Source organism: Oryzias melastigma, linkage group LG3 (genome assembly GCF_002922805.2).
Source record: "Oryzias melastigma strain HK-1 linkage group LG3, ASM292280v2, whole genome shotgun sequence".
NCBI lineage: Eukaryota > Metazoa > Chordata > Actinopteri > Beloniformes > Adrianichthyidae > Oryzias > Oryzias melastigma.
The window spans coordinates 9,349,353-9,371,793 of record NC_050514.1 but is presented as its reverse complement, the minus strand read 5'-3'; the positions used below and the strand labels follow the sequence as shown (position 1 = coordinate 9,371,793).

The 22,441-nt window shown below is 39.9% G+C and overlaps 1 protein-coding gene across 2 annotated transcripts in view; it reads left to right on the top strand.

Annotated features, from left to right (window-relative positions):
- The window catches only part of LOC112140290 (multiple epidermal growth factor-like domains protein 11), a 131,640-nt gene that overhangs the window by 48,450 nt on the left and 60,749 nt on the right, over positions 1-22,441 (top strand). For both annotated transcript variants that reach the window (XM_024263200.2, XM_036217354.1), the window contains exons 5-6: positions 1,716-1,816; positions 6,525-6,617. In XM_024263200.2, the coding sequence (XP_024118968.1) occupies positions 1,716-1,816; positions 6,525-6,617 (194 nt within the window). The remainder of the gene's footprint in view (positions 1-1,715; positions 1,817-6,524; positions 6,618-22,441) is intronic.

The following is a 22,441-nucleotide window of genomic DNA, read 5'->3' as shown; positions in this document are numbered from 1 at the left end:
CACTTGTGCAACATTGCTGAAATCACTAAAACTATGTCTTTGACAAACATTGACAACAACTGAATTGGAACTATCTGTCAAATTCAATGTTAACAATAGTAAACATGATCAGCAGAGACACTACTGTGGTGGAATATTTGTTGATCCGATGAAATGAAGAAATGTCAAACGTTTTCATGAAAGTTTATTAAACAGAGCAGAGAAAAGTACACGCTGGCGAGCATAGTGGAGAGGTCTGCAGAGCCCTGATCTGTGATGAAGGACGCTCACATTTTATACAGTCATACAATCAGCTGTTAATCAGGAGCTTAAGATGGAAATGGAAATGTCATATCTAACATGAACAAGATGTTCTAATGAAATCAAAATGTTTACACATCGTGGTCAGGGTGTTCTGACAACAAGAAAACAAGACTCAGAGGATGAAACATAATGAAATGTATAATTTCCATGACACTACTTAGTGCAGAATTGTAAGCAACAGAACAAAAATTAAATAATTCGTGGCGACAGCTATCTACCTCCAAGAGAACGTCTCACCAAAGGATGATGAATATAATGTTTTACAGCCTGTGTCAAGTGTTTCCTAATTTTTTGTGCACTTTTCCCTCACTTGAAAAGGGCTGAGCATCCAAAATTGAAGGCTGATTTACTCAGCTGTCACTTGAGATTATTTTTCCAATCATTATCATTTTTCCATTTGGTCAGTCAGCAGTCAATAGGTAAAACACACATGATAATGGCAATAAATATAATTTTAAGTGGTTCAATTAATAGGCAACCTCCCTAATTTTATAGTGAATTCATTTATTTTATTTTAATTACATTTTTTTTAAGTTCATACATCAAATCCTACATTTTTATTTAAGGATTACTTTAAATTAACATTAGCAAAAAGTAATTACATTCATTTGAAAACTTCACCCCATAAATTTAGCAAAGTTACACCGTACACCAGCCGGTTAAACATCGAGGTGCAAGAAAATGAAAATTCCGACCGGTACCTGAAGTACTCACAAACGATTGTGAAGCACGCGCCCAGTTCCCACAGCCACTGATCTAACAGGAAATAAGTGATCGCAGTCATTCTAGCGCTCAGAAAAAGTCTCTTCTTACTGACTGCCTCTGCTACAGATGGAGGATAAATGCTGACAGGTATGCATGCTTCACACGCGCTACCGAGCCTGTATCTCACCGGTGCTTCTCCTGGATGAAGTGCGTGAGTCGCTATCAAAAGTCTGATGCAGGGCGCCCATCTGCTCAATAGTTCCGGCACGTGACTCAGACGCTCGGCGCAACAGCCTCTTCAAATGAAAATATAATATCGATACTTGGAGAGAACCCATCGAGAATCGATTGCAGGTCTAAATATTGCGATATATCGCAATATCCATATTATATAAATGTTTTTGTGTTGAGTGATTTGTTGATGTGATGTACTTCAGGACCAGCGTACTCTAGTAGAGCTCTTCAAATAAAACTCAACCTCTTATTATCATCAACTCTATAGCATTGTGTCTGTAAGATACTGTTTAGCAGTAAGCTCCTCCCACAAGTGTCAGGAGCCTCAGGTTCATGAACACATTTTTGGACGAGCAAAGCCAGCAGATGTTATTTGATGAGCAAATTACACTCAGTGTGTAGCATGACAGTGAGACCCTCTCATCTCTTCAAGTCTAGAAGTGAATTCTGAGTAAAAACTTGTCTGTGTGCAGGATTAGCTACAAGACGGCCTACAGGAGAGGAGTGAGGACCATGTACCGGCGCCGCTCGCAGTGCTGTCCGGGCTTCTTCGAAAGCGCAGACCTGTGCGCCCGTAAGTCCTGCTGAGACCTTCATGGGTTCTCTGTGCAACTGAAGTCCCTCACACTGTCTGGTGACCAATGTGTTTACTTTACTGGCAAATCTAGGACATCGCTGTAGACCCAAGAACATGTTTAAGTTACAATGCAAAAAAAACAACAACATATTTTTTTAGTTTCCAAAAGTCAAGTCAGAATGACAGGAAGTCTTAATGATTGGTTTTTTGAGCCTCTGAGCCGTGTGCTCAAATGTCTAAGGAATGATGTCACTTAATACTCATCTATTATTATGTTTTTAATAATGTCTTCATTCAAACTTCTAAGAAATTATTAATTGCATCAAAATAGTAATGATTGCAGTAAGACCAAAACGGAACATATGTAGACCCTTTCCAAAAAATAAAATATGGAAAGTTCATTTCCATAAAAAAAAGGCTTTATAGAATATACTGTAGATTCAGAACCCACTTTTTAATTGATATATTTTTTTTTAAATCATCTTTTAAATCATACAAATTGCATTCAACCTCTGTTCCCTAACTTCCAGCTCCACTGGAAAGTTGTGTAAGCCAGTAGATTTTTGACAACTGAAGGAAAACACCTATGAGCCATGCTAAAGCTAACGGCCGACCGGTACAGAATCAAAGATGGGCGGGGCTTTTGGAACTGCAGAGCATGATACCAGTTGACCAATCACAAAATTCAACTGTAATACCTCATTTCAACCTGTAGGAGGCAGCACACAGAGGGTTTTTGTCAAAAAATTGTCAACAACCAACAGACAGCACTTCTTAAGCCCCATTTATAGAGGTCAACATCCAAAAAAGTTGATTTAGGGTTTGGTTACCCTTTAAAAAATACATATTTTTAAAAAATGTTTAATTCACAAAAATAGTTCGACCGCTATGCATTGTGGTCTATATTCGCTAATATAAGGAGGATTGATGCACGCTAGTTTTTCTCAAAGACTGTAGATTCGGACAGCACTAGAAAATGGCGAAAGTACTATATAGTAAGTAGTGAAGGAATTCGGACATATTTTCTGTTTCCCCAAAATACTTTAACTGTTCCACCTGAAGCAGGACCTCTCGATTAAAATAAAAACCAGATTGTTTTTTTTTATTATTATTTTGACACAGAAATATACACTTTAACAGAAGGTAAAAAAGAGGCAAAAACTTAAAGAAGTAAATCCTGTCCTCCCTGTATTTAGTCTGGTATGCTCTCATTGCAAACAAAAGGTCTGTCCCGGGACGTCAAAGAAGCACTCATCCAGCCTCCTGCTCCGCTGCAGAACTGATGCCAGGATTCAGGCCACTCAGCCACAGGAAGTGTGCCAGTCCTGCAGCACAGTCTAATAAAGCTGTTTACCACAAGATGCTGAATAGACACACAATCCCCACCCCCCTAGAAAAACCTTTTCACCTTCTGTCTTCAGCTACAAAGCAAAAGCAGCCTTCAGTTTACCATCTGGAGTGGAAAATCTGTTTCCTTCCTTGGATCAAAAAACTGGCCAGAGGTTCTTAGGGATGTCAGCTGACATGATCTTTACATCGTTATTGTAATAAAGCATTTTTAAAAATACAGCTTAAAGACCCACTCCAATGAAAATGGCATTTTTCATGTTTTTACCAAGTTCTTGTAGCATTTTTCTTATGATGGACATATATAAAACAATTTAAGATAAAATCTGCATCTCTGAGTAATTCTGTATTTGAATCGTGATGGATCAGGAGCAGATGAAAACCTGGGGTTTGAGAGAGCTCCGGTTTTTGTTGCTGTCCTTTAATTCTGATGCATCCACTTCCAGACTGATAGATCCATTAATTTTCATTTTCTTCCTCTGCCATCTGGTTTAAAACTGTACGGCTGGATAGCTCTGATATTGCTCACTATTTTTTTTGTTGTTGTTTTTTTTCTACACTAGTGTTTGCTTGGGGCTGTGAGGGGCTGTAAGCTAGCATGGAAAAGCGTAAACAAAGCAATGCTGGGACATAAATGTAGGGTTACTTCTGAGCCAACAGTCCATCTCAAAACACAGAGCGGAATTTCTGATGAGTTACTTGCAGAAAATATGTCTTAAAAAACGACACAGGGTTTTGATCATTATATTAGACTGTATTCAGAAAATTCTCAAACCTGTACGGAGCACGCCGGTGAAACATTGAAGCTGTAGAAGACCATTCAATAAAGAGAGTAAATGTTCATGTACATTTTTTCTATGGGCATGCTGCAGGCTACAGGTCATAGTGAACACTTAGACAACATGTCAAGATGAGTAAGGGTGAAGTGGATAAGAGTCAGGCGGGTACTGACACCGTATAGGTACATGTGTCTAAGGCTTAAACTGAAAAAATGTTGGCATTAAAGAAATAAAGTATTCCCAAAGCAAGTTGAGGAGTATTAAAATGTACTTTCTTCAGGTTTAATTTAGTTCTTGGAGGAGTAAGACGTGTCTGCGTCCTCATTCCCATGCCGCTGCAGCGCTCACAGCCCTGAATTTCTTCCTCCTTCAGCTGCAGATGAAGACGTTCAAGGGCATCGCAGTCTGTTTCAGCGGAGCCAGACAATAGCTGGAGTTAGGTTGTGATTATTTAATTTGTTATCTATTAATCGTGTTGTAGCTGTCACTGATGTAATTCTCCTTGTCGTCGTTTCTGCTCCTATCTGTGGGATGAAAGGATTAGGCAGCGCTTTAAAGATTAATCATCTCTCCTTGAGGATAACGTGAGCATGTGTCTCTGGATCTTTTATTAAAATCAGTCCCTGTAGCTGTGCGGCGCTTCATCCGCTTCTACCTTAAAATACGCTGAGTGGCAGAAAATTTATCAGCCATATTTTTATCAAAACGTTTACACACAGCTTTAACTTTGGAAATATAAAGTAAACAACTACAGATTTGAAAAATCCCTAAAAGTGTAAAATGTCCCTTATTTAATTAACAGACCGACAGGTGATGGGAAAATGTGAGCGTCAACCAATAGGCCTGAGTTCTTTGAACCCTTTTAAAAACACTATATGAAAATGAACTAGCCGATGAAACTTTTGTTTCTTCACATAGAACAGAGTTATATTCTTTTTTTTTTTAACCAGAATTAATGTGAATTTCAAATTTGAAGACCCGAAATAAGTAAAGAAAAAGTTTATCTGGAAAACATTTTATGAATCTGGGTTCATATGAAATATTTTATCTCATTTACTATTAAATGCTAACTGTAAAGGCAAAAATGCACATAATTATCTTATCTCTTTAGAAGTATAATCCACTTTGGTTTTGATCACAGAAACAAAAAGTGTTCTCGTTTGGCCCGTAACGCTTCCGCTCTCCTTGGCTTGTGTACATTAAAAGTGGGGTCATCTGGACCCCAAAGAGAGCGGAAGGGTTTAAAGCCTCGTTTCCTCGGAGTAGTATGGTCCGGTTGGATCTGGTATTGTACATGTTTCCATTGTTAAACTGTTCTGACCCGTAATTCTTGAGGCCCCCCATCCGTTGTAGGTCCATAGAAAAAATAAACATATATTTTGTGGTGTGAGTCCATTTAGTCTATGACATTTAATTTGATTTAAGGAAGATTTTACTCACCTTAAGCCTCTTTCAAGCTCTTGGGCAAATAGAAATTGTCGGAGTGTTTTTTTGTAATAGAGACCGAATGTCAGGATGTCCACCTGCCTTCAGGGCAGCTCTCGGTTTGGTTGGACGTTGAAGGTCCTTTCTGATCTGGTTTGTGTTGCTGTCTCTCTGTGCATGACTCTGACCTCTAAGATGATGATAAAGCGAAGGCGTCATGAAAACAAAGCATGGTTCATTATGCTGTCACAGAGCTGCTTGGATCAACCTGCTGCTTCTGTCAGGTCGTGTCATCATGAAATATGATGCCACTTGGAAAAATCTTGATACGAGTTTCTTCCTCTTCTGTTTGCCATAAAACGTCTTCCTCGCAGGTTTATACTCTGCAGCTTCTTTGCATATCAACACAGTGCTTTGTTTTTTAGGCAGGTGAAAACCAACAAGCAGCCAGAAGGCTTTTTTTTTTTCCTGATGGTCTCATCTCTGCATTTCTGATGTATTCAAGTGTCAGACGCGTATCTGTAAAGTCTGCAGCCTATTGAAGTTCACGTGAGTCATTGTATGAGATAAAACAGCTTTAAAGTATTTTATTCAACAAATCCAACTTTAAATTCTGCTTAGCTAAGTTGAAGGATAGGACACAAACAAAACAACTCTTAAACCTCAGCAAAGGTCATTTACCAGGCTGAGTGGATGCTCAGTATGTGAAGACAACAAATAATGAATACTCCTGTGCATGAGTTCCAGATTCATTGGATACCTTTGTGTTTAACTACAAAGATTTCTGGAAGAATTTTAGATCATTTGTTCAAGTCGCCGACCCAAATATGATGATGATGGATACTGATGATGATGATGGATGCTGTGTGGTCTGGAGATTACAGAAATCCGAAAAAGATTTTCTTAGCAAATACTTTTAGAAAGACTCAAATCTGTATGTGTGTGTGTTTCTGTATGTGTGTACTTAGGTTTGTTTGCTATTTTTTTTAATGATAAAAAAGCAGTTAATTTCATTAAAACAATAATTTAATCAAAATCAAGTTCAAATGTGTCTGATTTTTTTCAGTAGTTGATTTAGAGTTCTGTCCAGAATCCTCCCTCACTGCTCTTGCTAGCGTTCCTGTTTCTTATTCACGTGTCTTTTTCTTCCACAGCATTGTGCACGGAGGAGTGTGTGCATGGACGATGTGTATCTCCTGAAACCTGCCAGTGTGAACCTGGCTGGGGAGGATTTGACTGCTCCAGCGGTGAGTACCAGAACTAGTTAAACTTTAGATATGATGTCTCTTGATGACTCTTTAGGCTTTGAACTGTTGTGACTGAATCCAGAGTCAGCTGATATCAATCATGGTTTTCAATTTATTTTGCTGTATTACTAAATATGTTACAAGTTACACCCCGAGGTGTTAAATATTACATTTCAAAGGTGTTACATGTTACATCACAAATGTGTTACATGTTCCTTACAAATGGTATCAAATGGAGAGAAAATAGAGGTGTTGAATGTTAAATCCCAAAAGTGTAGCATGTAGGATTTTGAAATGTGTTACATGTTACATCACAAAGGTGTTATTTGCAACATTTCAAATGTTACATGTTACATCCCAAAAGTGTCAATTTAAACATGTGTCACATGTTACATCACAAAACACTCATATTCATTTTTTAATTAATGTGTTACATGTTAAATCCCAGAAGTGTAACATGTAGAATTTTAAAATGTGTTACATGTTACATCACAAAGGTGTTATTTGCAACATTTCAAATGTTACATGTTACATCCCAAAAGTGTCAATTTAAACATGTGTCACATGTTACATCACAAAACACTTATATTCATTTTTTAATTAATGTGTTACATGTTACACCCCAAAAGTGTAACATGATTTTTTAGAGTTTTACATGTTATATCCCAAAACTGTAACATTAATTTTTAAAATGTGTTACATGTTGCGTCCCAAATGTGTTAAATAATGCATTTTAAACCTGCTACACATCACTTCCCAAAGGTGTAAAATGTCACATCTCAATGGTTTTACGCATTATATTCCAAAGGTGTCACATATTACATCCCTGAAATGTTACATGTTACATTACCAAGGGGAATCGGGGACAGCAACTCACACACTCCATAGATTTGGGAGCCGAGAGTTATTTATCTAAACGACGTCAAAACTTTTTCCCAACTGTAATATAATTTCTGCCACACCCCAAACATCTTTAATCTGTTACATTTCCAAAGGAAACCAGGGACAGTAACTCACACCCTCCAGAGATAAGATATAGAAAATATTTTTTGGGTGACAACATGGACCCTGGTAGAGGGGGAGAAAGAACCAAAAATCAAATCAAAAACCCCGTGAAAAATTCCCAGCTAAGTGAGAGTTTGCTGTGCTGCTTTGTAGAAATAGCTAAATGAGTTTCTGGCTACGATGGACAGCTGTCATTGTCAAAGGATGTTAATGTCAGGCTGCAGTGGATACAGTTTATTTTTTCAGACATCAATGCAGCAATAGATGTTTGCTGCTTCGAAGAGTAACACTTTATGAAAAAATGAAAACTTCTTTTTGAAATTGAAGACTCTTTTGACTGGACAGGAGTTTTTGTGTGTTTTCTGTTTTTGTGTCAATGCAGGTAGAGCTGTTTGTGTGACGAGAATATCATAAGGGCAGAGGTGTGCTTTATTTAATCTTTTAAACCACAAGTAAACAGCAATTAGCTGTGATTTGCAACCATACAACATCCACTGCTCACCTGTGTTTTGTTGTTGGTTTGGACTTCTGTGATCAGTTGTAAGGTTAGATTGAAAGAAGCTAAAGTTCTCTGCATCAGTGCAGTGGAGGGAAAAGCCAAACCTTTTACTGCTACCGCGCGGTGATGAATGTTGGCAGCAACTCAGCATGCATATGCAGTTTACTGTCATTGTCACAAACTCCAAAAGTGTTTCCTGGTCTGTGCCACAGTTTGAAATGGTAAAAATTACAACTAAAATAATACACAAAAATATGTAAAAAGGGCTTTATACGGTCACTAAAAACAGGAGATTGAAATCAGGTTGGTGCCAGGTAAAAGTACATAAGTCACTAAAAACACAATCAATACGTGTTAAAACAGAAATAATCTTAATAAACATAAATCTTAACGTCGACTTGCATTATTTCAACTTTGAGATTGAAGTCTAAAAGGCTTCTAAGCAGATAAGTAAAGTAAAAGTAAACGTTTTTTATCCACTTGTTACCCTGCACTGCTGCTTTGTCAAAGCCCAGCAAACCTTTGAGGTTCACACAAGTCACAGCGGTGGCGTCCTTTCACAATGAACCATCAAACAGTCGGCGGCTGCTCCCACTGAGAGGAAAAGAAGGCTCTTTTGACACAAGGCCACTTATTTTCTCTTTAATTCATAACTTTGCTCCCACAGGATTTGCAATAGCTGGGATAAATGTTACATTACATTGCATCCATTCAGCGGATCCTTTCATCTAAAGCACGATGTAAATGAGGAACCTCTGGGAATTGATGCTGGGCCCCGCACCTTTCCCAAGGTCGCTTTCACATGGGAAGAGGGAAAACTCTATCAAACTAACAACCTTAAGTTCAAAAGACAACCAGTCTACATCCACAAATCCACTGAATTGAAACCACAACTGTTTGACTCTTCAACTTGTTTGTCATCAACGCCTCAGAAGAGCATAAAGAATATATTTAAGAGCTGAGAAGTTTGGAATTTGAGCAATGAAAAAGGATGGCATGAAAACTGAAAGACATTTTTTTCACCAAAGAAGGAACCCAAACCAGACGGTGAAGGAACAAATGATTTCAAATGTCAAACAACCAAAGAAAAAAAAAAGAAGCTTAATTATCCTTTGGTTGCATTTAAAGAAACAATAATTAATGAGAAATTAAAAAGAAATCATTCCAAGAACATTATTGGAAACAAAATGGAATGATTTTTTATTGGCAGAAAAAAGCTGGCTGTGTGAATACTTTATATCTTTTGCATTTTATAAATGGGTTTGTATTTACACTGAAAAGACAGAGGTAGGACAGTGGAGTCAGAAGTGTTTCTGCTGTAACCGTTGCTTCTGAGAACTGGACCAAGCAAGTGAAGTTTTTCAACTCTGAAAAACTTCAAATCTTTTCAATCTTTCTGGCTGTAAAGGGGTTTAGGCTAAGCTGCTTTTACACCGGACACGATCTGCATGTCAGGGGCGTCGAGTTTTAATGTACAGACGCAATCTGAGGTCCTAAGGCAAGATTTGGGGATCAAGTGTGGTGTGTCAGTCCAATGGCAGCATGATTCGAGCAGCGTGGGGCAATCAGGGCAGCAGATGTGGCGAAGTTGATATGCTGCATCAACCAATCAGGGACTCAGCTTTGGGCATGTGACATTTTTAGTGACTCGATCAGCAGGTTGAAAAGGACACCCAGTGTGGCAGCTCAATGCGATGATTTTTGTCTTGAACTTCCATCCATTTTCTTAACCCACTGGTGCTGTGAAGTTGCCAGAGCCTGTTACTGCTGTTACACCTGGCTCTAGTCCGCAACAAAGAAGCAGGGAGACGAAGACAATTTAAACATTTGGAACCGTTTATTTTTTAGCTCCTTCTGCTTCAGTTGGAGATGGAGAAAGCTCGGGTTGAGCGCTCGGTTCCCGTGGCGGCCAGGTCCAAAGATTTAAGTGACTTAAGATTAGAGCCAAAGTTTGGCGAACAGGACCCTGAAACGTTTTTTGTTGTTTGAGTGTCTGGTGGAGACTCGTGGTTGGTCGGAGGACACTCAATTATTATTGCTGCAGTGTGTTTTGACTGGGAAGGGACAACATGCTTTTTTTTTACGCTCAGTGGCGCTCAGGTTGCTGGTTATTTACCTGTGAAATCTGCTGTACTGAAGGCTTATGAGTTGGTTCCAGAGGCTTACAGGCAACGTTTTCGGAGCTGTTTTTCTGCTACTGCTGGGCGAAGGCGGGATACACCCTGGACAGGTCCCCAGCCTGTCACAGAGCCCATGGAGTCCGCCATGGACAGCATAGCGAGCTAGCGAGCTCCACCACCCACAGGCCAGCAGTGGAGCTTGCTATGCTTGCCTGTGGGTGGTTGGAGACCCACCAGATGGAGAGTGGGTGCTCCCGCTCCGTGGGCTTATGATGTTTTCTTATTTTCATCGAGGAAATAATAAAAAAAATTCTCCAGTTTTATTTTTCCCCTCTCAGTTTAATGTGGAACAGAAATACTTTAAACTGGGCCACAGACTGACAGGAGTTATGTTTAACCCTTGTGCTAACTTATGGGGTCCAGATGACCCAAGCCTGTCATTGACATGTAATCCCTCCCATGACAAATGTGGACAGGATTTCATGTCTGCCACGGACACCATGGATTATCTGATGATGAGGTAGGACATTTAGATAGCTATCAGTTTGTGCTACGAGTAGGAAAATCTCATGAGGTAGGACAGATCGTTAGAACACCGGTGCCTCTAAAACATATAAACCCAGGCTACTCACTCAATATCATCCATGTTTTTCCCTGATGTGGCAACAAATTAAGTCAAGAAAAACATTGGTGTTTGCTCCTCCCTCATGCAGCCGGGGGATCTACGACATTTTAGGGCAAGCGTCGAGCAGGAAATTTGATACGCGTCAAAAAAGAGGTGGCAGACGGCAATTTGACGCTCAAATTGTGTTTTGTCTGAATGCAGCTTTAGAAATATCTTTTAGAACTTTATTTTATTTTGAAGCGCTTAATTTAAAATGTTAAAGGTTTAATATTTCTAAAGTCATGACATCTTTATTTTAGTGATTTAAAAAAAAGGCTTTCATGTAGGTGACCCAACACCACACAGTACTAAAGTTTACATGATTCTGCTTTTAGCTGTAACTTTTATTATATTTGTACTGTTGGTACAAATTGTAGAAAGATGACTAGAACAGTGAGATTTAATCACCAAACAAACGGCAGATACTGAATCTAAAATGCAAAACACAACAACATAAATCAATCCACTAATAATGTAATCATTTTATTCGTAATTGTTTTGTTCCCCTGGAAAATAAGATCAATATTGGCAGGCCAAACCAGAGCCAGTTAAATCTGCCGGCGGAGCTAAAGATGATGAGATGAGAGAAGCTGAAGACAGAGGATGTTCCTGTGTGGACACCATGCTGCCTTCAGCTGTTCTCAGCAGTGTTTGACTTTGTTACTGCATTTAGTTTCATCCTCACAGAACGTCAACGTTCTGGGTGACAGAAGACATTTAAATCCATCGGATAAGACTGGGTTCTGTTGGACCTAACATGCTGGAAAGTGTTCCTGTGCTGTTTCAATCAAATCAGGAAGCTAAAGGGCCGATATCAGTGATCTCCAACCTTTTTCAGGACACGGACCGGTTTAGATTAGACAATGTTTTCATGGACCGGTCTGAACGGGTTGGCATTTTTAAGCTTCCGGTTTATGACCCCAGTACTCCATCGTACACAAAAATAACTCATATTTCCTAAAGAATTGTTCTATTGTGGCATAGGTAATATAGTATCAAATGTATGGGCATAGTTAACTCTGAAAGGATTAAGAATAGCATAATTGAGACCCTTTAAAGGGGTTCGGGGAGTGGTGGCATTCCAGGAAGTGAACGTAAGCTACTTTTTAATGGAAAAACCAGACAGAAAAAAGCTTGTTTAGAAGTTAGATTTGGGGGAAAATATGTCATTAAGCACTTTTGCAACATAATAGGTGAAGAGCTTTAGAAAAAGATTTTTAGTTATTTGATGAGAAAAAATATGTCATGAGAAGAGTAAAAAGTGAAAAGATAATCAATGGGTTAAATCATATTTAAACAAGGTTTTAATAATTTGACTTTATCAGAGATCATTGGATAAATTCTAAAGTGAAATGTTGGGTTCATGTCAGGACTGGACTGTGCAGTTTATTCAGTGTTAGTTGATGCTCTGAGTTTTATTTGAAACCCATTGAAGTCTTGGTTGATTTGACGCTTTAGTTCATTCTTACATGAACTTGTGTTCCTGAAGAGCTGCTCAAATCTTCACTGGAAGCTCCTCTTTCAGGAGTTATGCCTCAAGTACAGCCTCTGGATGTGATTACTAATTCATGGCTCTACATATGCACACGTATGAACAATAGACTCAAACCTGAAGAGCACAAGGACAACAGTGACGGCAGCGTTTCTCCTTTCTACTCTCCTCCTGCGTAACAAAGCAGATTAGCTGCTGCAGCGCTGCTGGAGCCTTTTCTGTTTTCACGATGCCGTCCATGTGCAGAACTTTGTTGCTCTGCCAGGAGGCTTACATCGCTCTGAGGGAAGAGTGAGCCGAAGCTGCAAAGAGGAAGTCCGGGAAGAGGACTGAAAGAAGCAGCCGAGGATGAATCCAGAAGCATGATGAAGATGATCACGCTGTGCAGATGCCGCGATGGTGGGAAACTTGTACGCAGCGAACAGTTCTGATTAAAATAAACTTTGTAAAGGAAATTCAGTAAGTGATCAGCTACAGCAGGCAGGTTTATGGGATTATTCTTTGGATTCTCTGGTGCAGTGGAACTTTAGGGTCACTGAAGGGGGTGGGGGTGTACTGTCCATTATGAACTCTGACAGAGCAGAAAGAAAGAAATAACTTTTACACTTCAAGACAATCTCTAACTTCATCAAAGTTCTCTATCTTTAATGTTGCATTTACACCAAACACTCTACGCCTGTCCAAAAATGTGTTCCTAAGCTCGACGGCACAGACCGTGTGGGAGGAGCTACCACCCAACGTTTTTAGCCTGATTGCTACGTGGAGTGGTGTCTGTGTTCATCTCATTTACAATGTATGGAAGAGAGGCATGACGTTTAGAGATTAGGTTCATGTTATATTAATATCCCCAATTACTAATTTTTTTATTTAAATAAAAAAATCCCTGTAGTGTTTTAATCATGATTATGAAGTTTTTAACCAAAATCCCTCAACCTAAATATCTTAAAAGTAATTTTCATGTTGATCTGAAGAATCTGTTTCCAAAATCTCCTCTGAGGGGGGCGTGGCTTTTGGTAGCCCCGCCCCTGATTATGTTAGCTCTGTGTTTCACTAGCGTAAATCTTCACGCTGCTACATAAAAACATCCATCAATATGGGTAATGTCCAGCCGTATGGTTCTGATCCGGATGTTAGCTGGGACGAGGAAGTCAACTCTCAGACTTTTAAACTCTTGACGTGTCGTGCCGCCCAGATTCCGAGGTGATGGTCAAATCTCACTGCTGCCGGATCAAGAGACTTTTTTTCTTGTTTGTTTGAGACTGAATAAAGTACCCTTTAGTGGTGTAAAAGTAAAGGTTGGAATTCTGTTATTTGGAAAGCTTCACAAATCTGCTTTTTAACTTGTGATTTAATTCTTTACTGTACCACAGTGTCACAAATTTAAATAAAATGAATTTGGAAAATCTAGCTCAAAATAAGGCAGCAATTAAAAGGTTAGATTAAAAAGAGACTAATTAATTACAGAAATTGAATAATTATTGCACAAGAAATCAATGCCATGACAGCACTAGGATCATGGGAGATTTTATTGATGAGATGTGAGGAATTGCATCGCATCAAAATGCTTTGCTTCATAAACGCAGAGGTAAGTTTAAACAAAGGATTCAAGTGTTTTTACAAGAAATGTGTCTAATATGGAGTGTTCTCTGTTTTTACTGTTAGAGTACTGTGCCCTGCTGTTCTTTTGTGTTTTGTCGTCCGCTCCACATGGTTCATAGCGTAGTTGATTAACCAGATGTGGGAGCTGACTAATTCTCTTCTCTTTAGTTTGTCATTTCTTGTTTTGTTCACACTCCTGAACGTTGCGTTTTGTGTTTGGTCCGTATCTGACCATAACTGAGCCTTGCTCACAGTTGGCATGAATGTTTATATTTGATAGCTGAAGTGGCGTCATCTCAGTACGGTCTCAGATTATTATACTATCCATGATAGAGAGCTGGGAATTATTTATTTCTTTGTAAAATTTTGTAACCTGCTTCATTGTCTGCCAGTTTTAATTTCTCTCTACGTATATCTACACTCACCTCCCTCTTTATCAGGTCCACCTTTGCTAGTACCAGGTTTTACCCCCTCCAACCTTCCTAACTGCCTTAATCCTTGGTGGCAGATTGGGTTGAGATCTGGTGACTGTGGAGGTTCATGTTCTAGAAACCAGTCTGAGATGATTCCAGCTTTATGACATGGAGTCTAATCCTGCTGGAAGTAGAATCAGAAGATGGAACTCTGTGGTCATAAAGGGATGGACATGGTCAGTAACAATACTCAGGTAGACTGTGGGGTTGGAACCATGATCAGTTGGTACTAAGAGGTCCAAAGTGTGTTAAGAAAATATCCCCCACACCATGACACCACCCCCACCAGCCTGACCCGTTGATCCAAGTCAGGATAGATCCATGCTTTCATGTTGTTGACCTCAGATTCTGACCCTACCACCTGAATGTTGGAGCAGAAATGGAGACTCATCAGACCAGACAATGTTTTTCCATCTTCTATTGTCTGGTTTTGGTGATTCTTTTTGAATTGTAGCCTCAGTTTACTGTCCTTAGCTGACAGCAGTGATACCCGGTTTGTTTTTCTGCTGTTGTAGTCCATCTACCTAAAGGTTGGTCGTGCTGTGTGTTCAGAGACGTTCTTCTGCAGACCTCGGTTATAACCAGTGATTATTAGAGTTACTGTTGTCTTTCTATCAGCTGGAACCAGTCTGACTATTTTCCTCTGACCTCTGACATCAACAAGACATTTCTGCCATCAGAACTGCTGCTAACTGGATATTTCCCCTTTTTCTGACCATTCTCTGTAAACACTAGAGATGGTTGTGGGTGAAAATCTCAGTAAATCAGCAGTTTCTGAAATTCAGTAGATCTGAAGCCCAATCATGGCCCCTGAGGGCTTTTGTTTTGGCTCAGTTATGTCATGGGTTTTGGTCGTGCTGTGTTTTGAATTGTTCCTCAGTCACATTGGTTTCAGGCTCGTCATGATTCACAGATGTCTTCATTTCAGATTGTCTATTTAAATGTCTGGTTTTCAGTTCTTCCTTGTTAGGTCATCTGCTCTGTTCTGTTCAGTCACCACTTTTGTTTCTCCATGGGTTTTTGTCGTGCTTTGGTTAATTTTTTAAATATTTAAATTTTCTGCCTGATCTCCCGCATTTGGGTCCTTCATCCATCACTTCCTGACACTCGAGACCTGGAGTTGCCTATCCCTACATGACATCATTGACACTTCCTCAGATGTCACTAGAAACTTCTAACCTCGCCCAATAGCAGCCAGGTTAGGCTCTGGCAACAGTGTGACCCTGAAAGGGATGAAGCGAGTTAAGAAAATGGATGGATGGTGTTCATAAAAAGCACAAAAATGCAGTAAAATCAAATCATCCACAAGTGGAGGAGGTGATGTCCTTTATAAGACTGCTGTTGTAAATGGGCTTGATTTGGGGGTTTCAGACAGAGCAGACGAGGTTCTTTAAAATGAGTTTTCCTTCAGGTACGAGGTCACCCTTCCGAGAGGTGAAAGAGAGCCAATCCAAAGCTGCTGGAAGCAATTGACTCAAAGCAAAGAGGAGCTAAGCCCTCAGCAGGAACTGATAGGAGCTTCACTCTGAAAAGGAGACAAAAACCCCTGAGAACAGTGTGAGGTGCCCCCCAGTACAATAGACTGCGGGGCTAAGCCCCCCTCTGTATTTAATGCTTTCATCTGAGAGGTTAATAAGTTCAAGGACTAGTGTAGAATATTGAAGTCCCAGAGGACAAGCGGTGCAGCAGATTCACTTATGCTGCAGTCACGTTAAAAGACATAAAGTTCAATTACTTAGTGGAATCAATGCTGTTAATTAGCAGATAAGAGGAGATATGACGCATCGTAGTAGGACAGGTGTTCATGTTTTTTCCACATCAACTGCAAAGCTGCTCTCTTTGTCAGCAGATTGAGATTCAATCGAACTGAATGTTTTATTTAAACACATGTCCAAGTTTTTAGAGTTAGTGGACACTAACTTTCCTTTAAATCAAGATGGTGAACTGATACGGCTCCAGTTATTTTGGTTTTGAACCCTTTTAACAGCTGAGGCGTCATCGATGACGCTTAAAATCAAAATGTTAAATTCACTTTAACTTTTCAAACATTAACATGATCAATGTAATTCCAGTAGATTCTAAAGGGGAGAAAAGCGGCTCGGCCGCTTTTCTCCCCTTTAGAATCTACTGGAATTATCATGTTAACGGTTGAAAGGTTACACTAAATCAAAGAGCATAAACACTGGAGCTCCACTGTTAAACTAGTCTCAAATATGAGTTAACTTTTAACTGAGGGATACGTTCCAATGCAAAATTCCTGCCTTAAATTTTATTACCTAGTAATAAGATGTCTGCATGGTGGTGCTGTAGTCAGAGCTCTCGGTTCAAGTCCCAACTGGGACCTTCCTGTGGAGTTTGCATGTTCTTCCCAATGCTTGTGTTTTTTCCAGGAACTCCAGCTTCCTCCAACATTCCAAAAACATGCTTAACCCTTGTGCTATCCTAGGCATGTTTACATTAAAAGTGTGGTCATCTGGACCCCACAAGACGGCATGCTGAACTTTATTTTTTTTCAAGGATTTTTTTATCTTCACTGGTCTTCGTCCATCTTTGTTCACCTTTGTCATGGAACATTTTTTACCCATCACACATCAAGTAAGAAAAGTGGAGTTCTTATTAATTATTATAACATTTATCCAGAATTCATAATCATTATCGCTGGTAGTTTTGAACCATGACAGATGTGGTTATGATGTGATTCGAGGGATCCATATTCTGTAGAGTCCAAAAATTCTCCACTGTTGGCATGAATGAAACATAGCCCTGTTTGGGGACTATGTGGGGACTTTAACAAAGTGCTAATACTTTGTTAAATACAGGGCAGTTATCTTATGTTTCTGCAGCAGCCACAAAGGAGCAGCTCCTCTTAAAAACGTGCTTGAGCAGAACACTCGTGCACCTATGTGATTGTTTAGCTTGCAGTATACAGGCCAGGAGGTTAATGAGTCGACACAGAAAACTTCCTTTCCTGTCTTCGTGGTGCACTAAAAACTCTGCCTTGGTGGGAAATGTTAACAGTAGATTTAAGTATTGAGGCTTTCTGCTCTGATCCTTCTGCTGGTTACATGAAAAGCTAAAGTGACTTAGACCAATAAAAATGAAGTGCTATAAAGTAATTTATGCTCTTAATGAAAAGCTGTTTCTCTTTCTGCCCCTTCCTTATCTGAGTCTGGAGCTTCTGCTCGGCCACTGCGGTACTTTCACCTCTAATCCTGCTTGAGTCCACTTCAGCAGTGTTCCGTTAGGCAATAGATGACTCTGAACTCCCACTGCTCTTCATTAGCATCGAGTTCATTATGCAGCTAATACCTGCTGTCCGTGCTGGAGGGGGCGATACGGGGAGGTCAGTTGCCATTAGCTGGAACTTCCTTTGGGTTTTATCCTTCTCTGAACTCCATTTTGAAGACGACTGGCCTCTTATGACAAAGCGTATCTTCCATTACCCGCCAGGGTGAGTTCAGCAAGTCGTTGTGGCTTTGTAGGAGTGATGTGGCTCCTGCGGAGGAATGCTCTTCAGAAACATGGGAGGAGAGGGCAAAGTGACATTTCTAATCACAGAAACAATGTAAATGTTTGAAAAAGGGGTCACATGCCGAATAGTTTCTGAGGGACAACATGGCCTTTAAAAGGATTCCCTTTGGAGGATTTAGATCCAACCAGACCATCAAAAGCCACAGAGGAAACAGCAAACATGCTACATACATGTTCCTGACATTTTCTCACTCACACAAATGCAGTTTCACTTCAGTTCATGTGTTGCCAATTTACAACAGAGGTCATTTCATGGTCCCAGACAGACTATGCAAGAAAAGTATCCAACCAAGCAAAAAATAAAACTGTTCCAAATGTTAATAGTCAAATAAATTCATCTCAATGTATTCATAATGTGCCATTTAACTGCCGGGTTTGTAAAGTGTTGGAAAATCATCATGGATAGCTTTAATAAATGTGAAGATAATTCAATTCAGTTCAGAAGAAGAGGTCAGTTATCTTAATTGAATAATAACGGTCTTCATACCATGGTTTGGGTGAAAACTGGATTCTCATTGGCTGAGGGAGGTCCATTAAAAAGTGAAAATGAAAAGAAGTTCTGGTCATACAGCCTGAAGGTTCTATGTTATTGTGCTGGCCTAAATAGTGACTGGAACAACAAACTTGTAACATAAGTGAACATACATTACAGTATTCTACACTATATCACAACCTTTAGAGCAATCAGTTTGAACGTTGTCCATGATTGGTTGATTTTGTGGTGCATTTGTTTCACTAGGTTTACTGTTGAGGATGCAAAACTGAAAACTGAGAAAGTGAGAGTTGAGAAAACGTGTCTAAAAGTTGCCATTAGACAATACTAACAAGACAATAGTAACAAGAAAAATACTAACTAGACAAAAGAGAAAATATCAAGTTAGAAGCACTTCTGTAGGCGGAAATGTTGAATGTTATCAAAGGGTCAAAGAAGAATGAGGAGATTGGTTCCAGCAGATAGAAAGGTAATAGTAACTCAAATAACCACTGGTTACATCTGTTTTGCTGTCAATAGCAATTAGAAGAGGAATCACGGCTGAGTCTTATGCTTAGTGACTTGGTGAAATTGTGTTAAAGTGACACAAAAGGTGACAAATTCAACAGATTTGATGATGTAAAGTGATATAAGAAGGTTAGTTTACTCATTAGCATGTTCTTGGCATGGTTATTTAAATAATTATTTGTTGTGCTAATATACTAGATATTTATTTAATTCTCTGTCCATATTTGTTTTGAATCACTCCAGGTCTGAAAGACGTTACTTTTCAGTGAACTTCAGTGATCAGTGAACTTACGTTACATTATGAATATTTCCCCAGTTGAATCTGTTGTTTCCTGGTTTATTCTAGCAACTTAGGGTGTATTCAGACCGGGAAAGTTCTTATGTTTGGATCGAGTCCATTTATTTGATCTGAATTTGTTCTGAAGATTGCATTTGGTCTGTATTCTGACTGGCAACTACCAGAGATTTTGGTTTCTGTCCAAAACTTCTAAACAAAACCACATAACTAAAGATCTCTTCCGTCATTGGCCAACAGAGTTACGGGGAAGGGTCAACTGAGGTCTACAGATGAACATGGGAAAACGTCTAATCTGATGAGTCTCCATTTCTGCTGCAACGTTCAGATGGTAGGGTTAGATTTTAGCGTAAACAAAATGAGAGCATGAATCCATCCTGCCGTGTAACAACAGGTCAGGCTGGTGGTGGTGGTGTCATAGTGTGTGGGATATTTCTTGGCACACTTTGGACCTCTTAGTACCAACTGATCATGGTTCCAACACCTGAATATTGTTACTGACCATGTCCATCCCTTTATCAGAATCAGAATCAGAATCAGAATCAGCTTTATTGGCCAAGTATAGAATATATACAAGGAATTTGGTTCCAGTGACCTGTGCTCCTATGTAGAAAAGATAAAAGATAAAAAAATAATAATAATATAAAGATAAAATAGAAATATGAATATATATATGAACACAGAGTTCCATCTTCTGATTCTACTTCCAGCAGGATTAGACTCCATGTCATAAAGCTGGAATCGTCTCAGACTGGTTTCTAGAACAATGAACCTCCACAGTCACCAGATCTCGACCTAATAGAACACTTTTGGTCAATGGTAGAACCTCAGACCATTGGTCTGACCATAAATGGTCTGTCCATCTCAGACCATTGACCGAACTGAGTGAATGTGACGTCATCCACAGCAGAAGCCTTACTTTTGGCTCCAGAAAGAACTGAAGCAAATTCGGCTGCCATTTTTCCACAATATGGCCACCAGACGAGGTTGGTAAGCAGTGATCGGTCCAAATCGGTCCGACTCAATTTTTCTATGGCAACTACTATTGCTGCTCAGGAGGGAGCTTAGGATCACTCAGTCCAGTTCTCTTATACAGTCAATGGTTGGACCGGTAGATTGGCAGCATGGATGTTCAGCCGACAAATCTGCAGCAACTGTGTGATACTGTCATGTCAACGTGGATCAAACTCTCAGAGGAATGTTTCCTTGTTGAATCTATACCACCAAGGATTAAAGCAGTTCTGAAGGCAAGAGGGGGTCCAACCCGGTACTAGCAAGGTGGACCTGATAGTAAGTAGTTTGTGATTGCATTAACCTCTAAAGGATTATTTAAACTTTAGCAGCAGCTTAAACCCTACAAAGTCTGACCATGTGAGGTCTCTTTTGCATCTGTCTCCTGCCATTCCTCCAGGTGTTTGCACGTATTGGCTTGAGAGTGCAGCAGATAGATTGTGTTGTGGCTGCAGCTCTATTCTGTTTCTGCATCTGTCCTTTTCTAGTGATAAAACCTGCAGTCCAAAGGGAACTTTGCTCAGCACAAACACACAAACCAACACATGCTAATGAGTAGACTCGCCCTCTGCTAAGTCCAATTAACAGCCTCAAAGCCATCAGCATAGCCTTCATGTTTGGTCAAAATTCATTTGGCAGGAAACTTTGTAATGAAATGAAAGAACGGTCCCTGAGGGCTGACCGGCTGCCTCGCTGTGCTGGAATCTGCAGAGGTAGTTCAGAGCGCAGAGGCTTTCCGTTATTCTCAGAGAAAATTATCCCCGTGTTTCCCGCTCAGCCAGAACCATCATCTGAGCAGCAAAACGCTAAAATGTCAACTCAATTGTTTGTGTTTAATAACAATGTTCAGCACACATTTCCTACCAACCTAGACAGTCGAGCTAGCTTACTTCTCCCTGAAAGTCTTTGTAGTAATCACTCCTGTGCGTCGGAGGCATTTACCGGCGTGTAAATGTGCCAGATACTGATCGGCACAGAGATGAGAGCATCTCTGAGTGCTGCTGCTCAGAGAACACATGCTGCATAATTTACTGCTGTCATTCCTGCTTTTTTCTGCTTCCCAAAGGTCAGACACGCTTCAGCCACAGCTTGTCTTCAGCCAGCAAGCTTCAACTTCTCATCAGATGACTGTAATTTCCATTCCGGAGATTTTTAGATGCATTTATGATCAGTTTGGTCTGAAGAGGTGAAGACGCTATAGGTTGGGAAAGAAAGTGACGTATTTTGCCTTAAAACATATTGTTTTGCATAGTTTGGCCAGGGGATGCAACTTATTCTCAGGCGTGACCTGCAACTGATTTGTTTTTCAAATATATAACAACAACCACTAGAGAGCACTGCAGACATATGCATCTGTTTTACTTTCAATAGCAATTAGAAGAAGAAGCAGTGCTGAGTCTTATGCCTTACCATAGACTGTAAAATAATGGACAGATCGAGCACTGAGGTCCCCCATTGGAAATGCATTACGTCCTCTCCTCGCGAAAGTAGGCCGCCGCTTTCACCGTCAATTCCTGAAACGGATACCGCCATTTGCAAGCAATCTCCAGCGATTGGTCTGAGTGATACCTGAGTCATGGAATCTACAGGAAGTACTGTCGCCAATCAGGAGTGAGTTTATTGCAACCGTCCGCCTCTTTCCACGCCTCTACCACGAGACCGCGGATGTAAACAGCTTCTACTTTAATAACACCAGAGAATTGTACAAGTCATTGCTGAAGCCTTTGAGGGAGAACCATCCCAACATTTGATTCTGTCAGCGGTCCTTTGGGATTTACTTACATTTATTCATTTTTGTCGAGATAAAAGGAGCATTTGGGTAACGCCGTGCCCGCCATCCCCTCGCGCGCGTGCCACAGCGTTACTTCTCATTCGCGGCCAGGTTACAGTCTGATCAGATGCACGTGAGAAGCGCGTTCAGCGGTATTTAAAATAAATAACCATCCTAACAAGAGAACAGCTGGATCTTTCTTCTGTTTGAAAATACGACAACATCCATTGAAGTTTGTCTCGCGCTCCTCAGACGTCTGCGTCTAATTCAGGCTGAAGCTGGAAAAGTGAAGAAGATGAAACTTTGGTTGGTGATTTTATGAATTTATTTATGATTTTATGATTTTAGAATTTATAAGCTACAA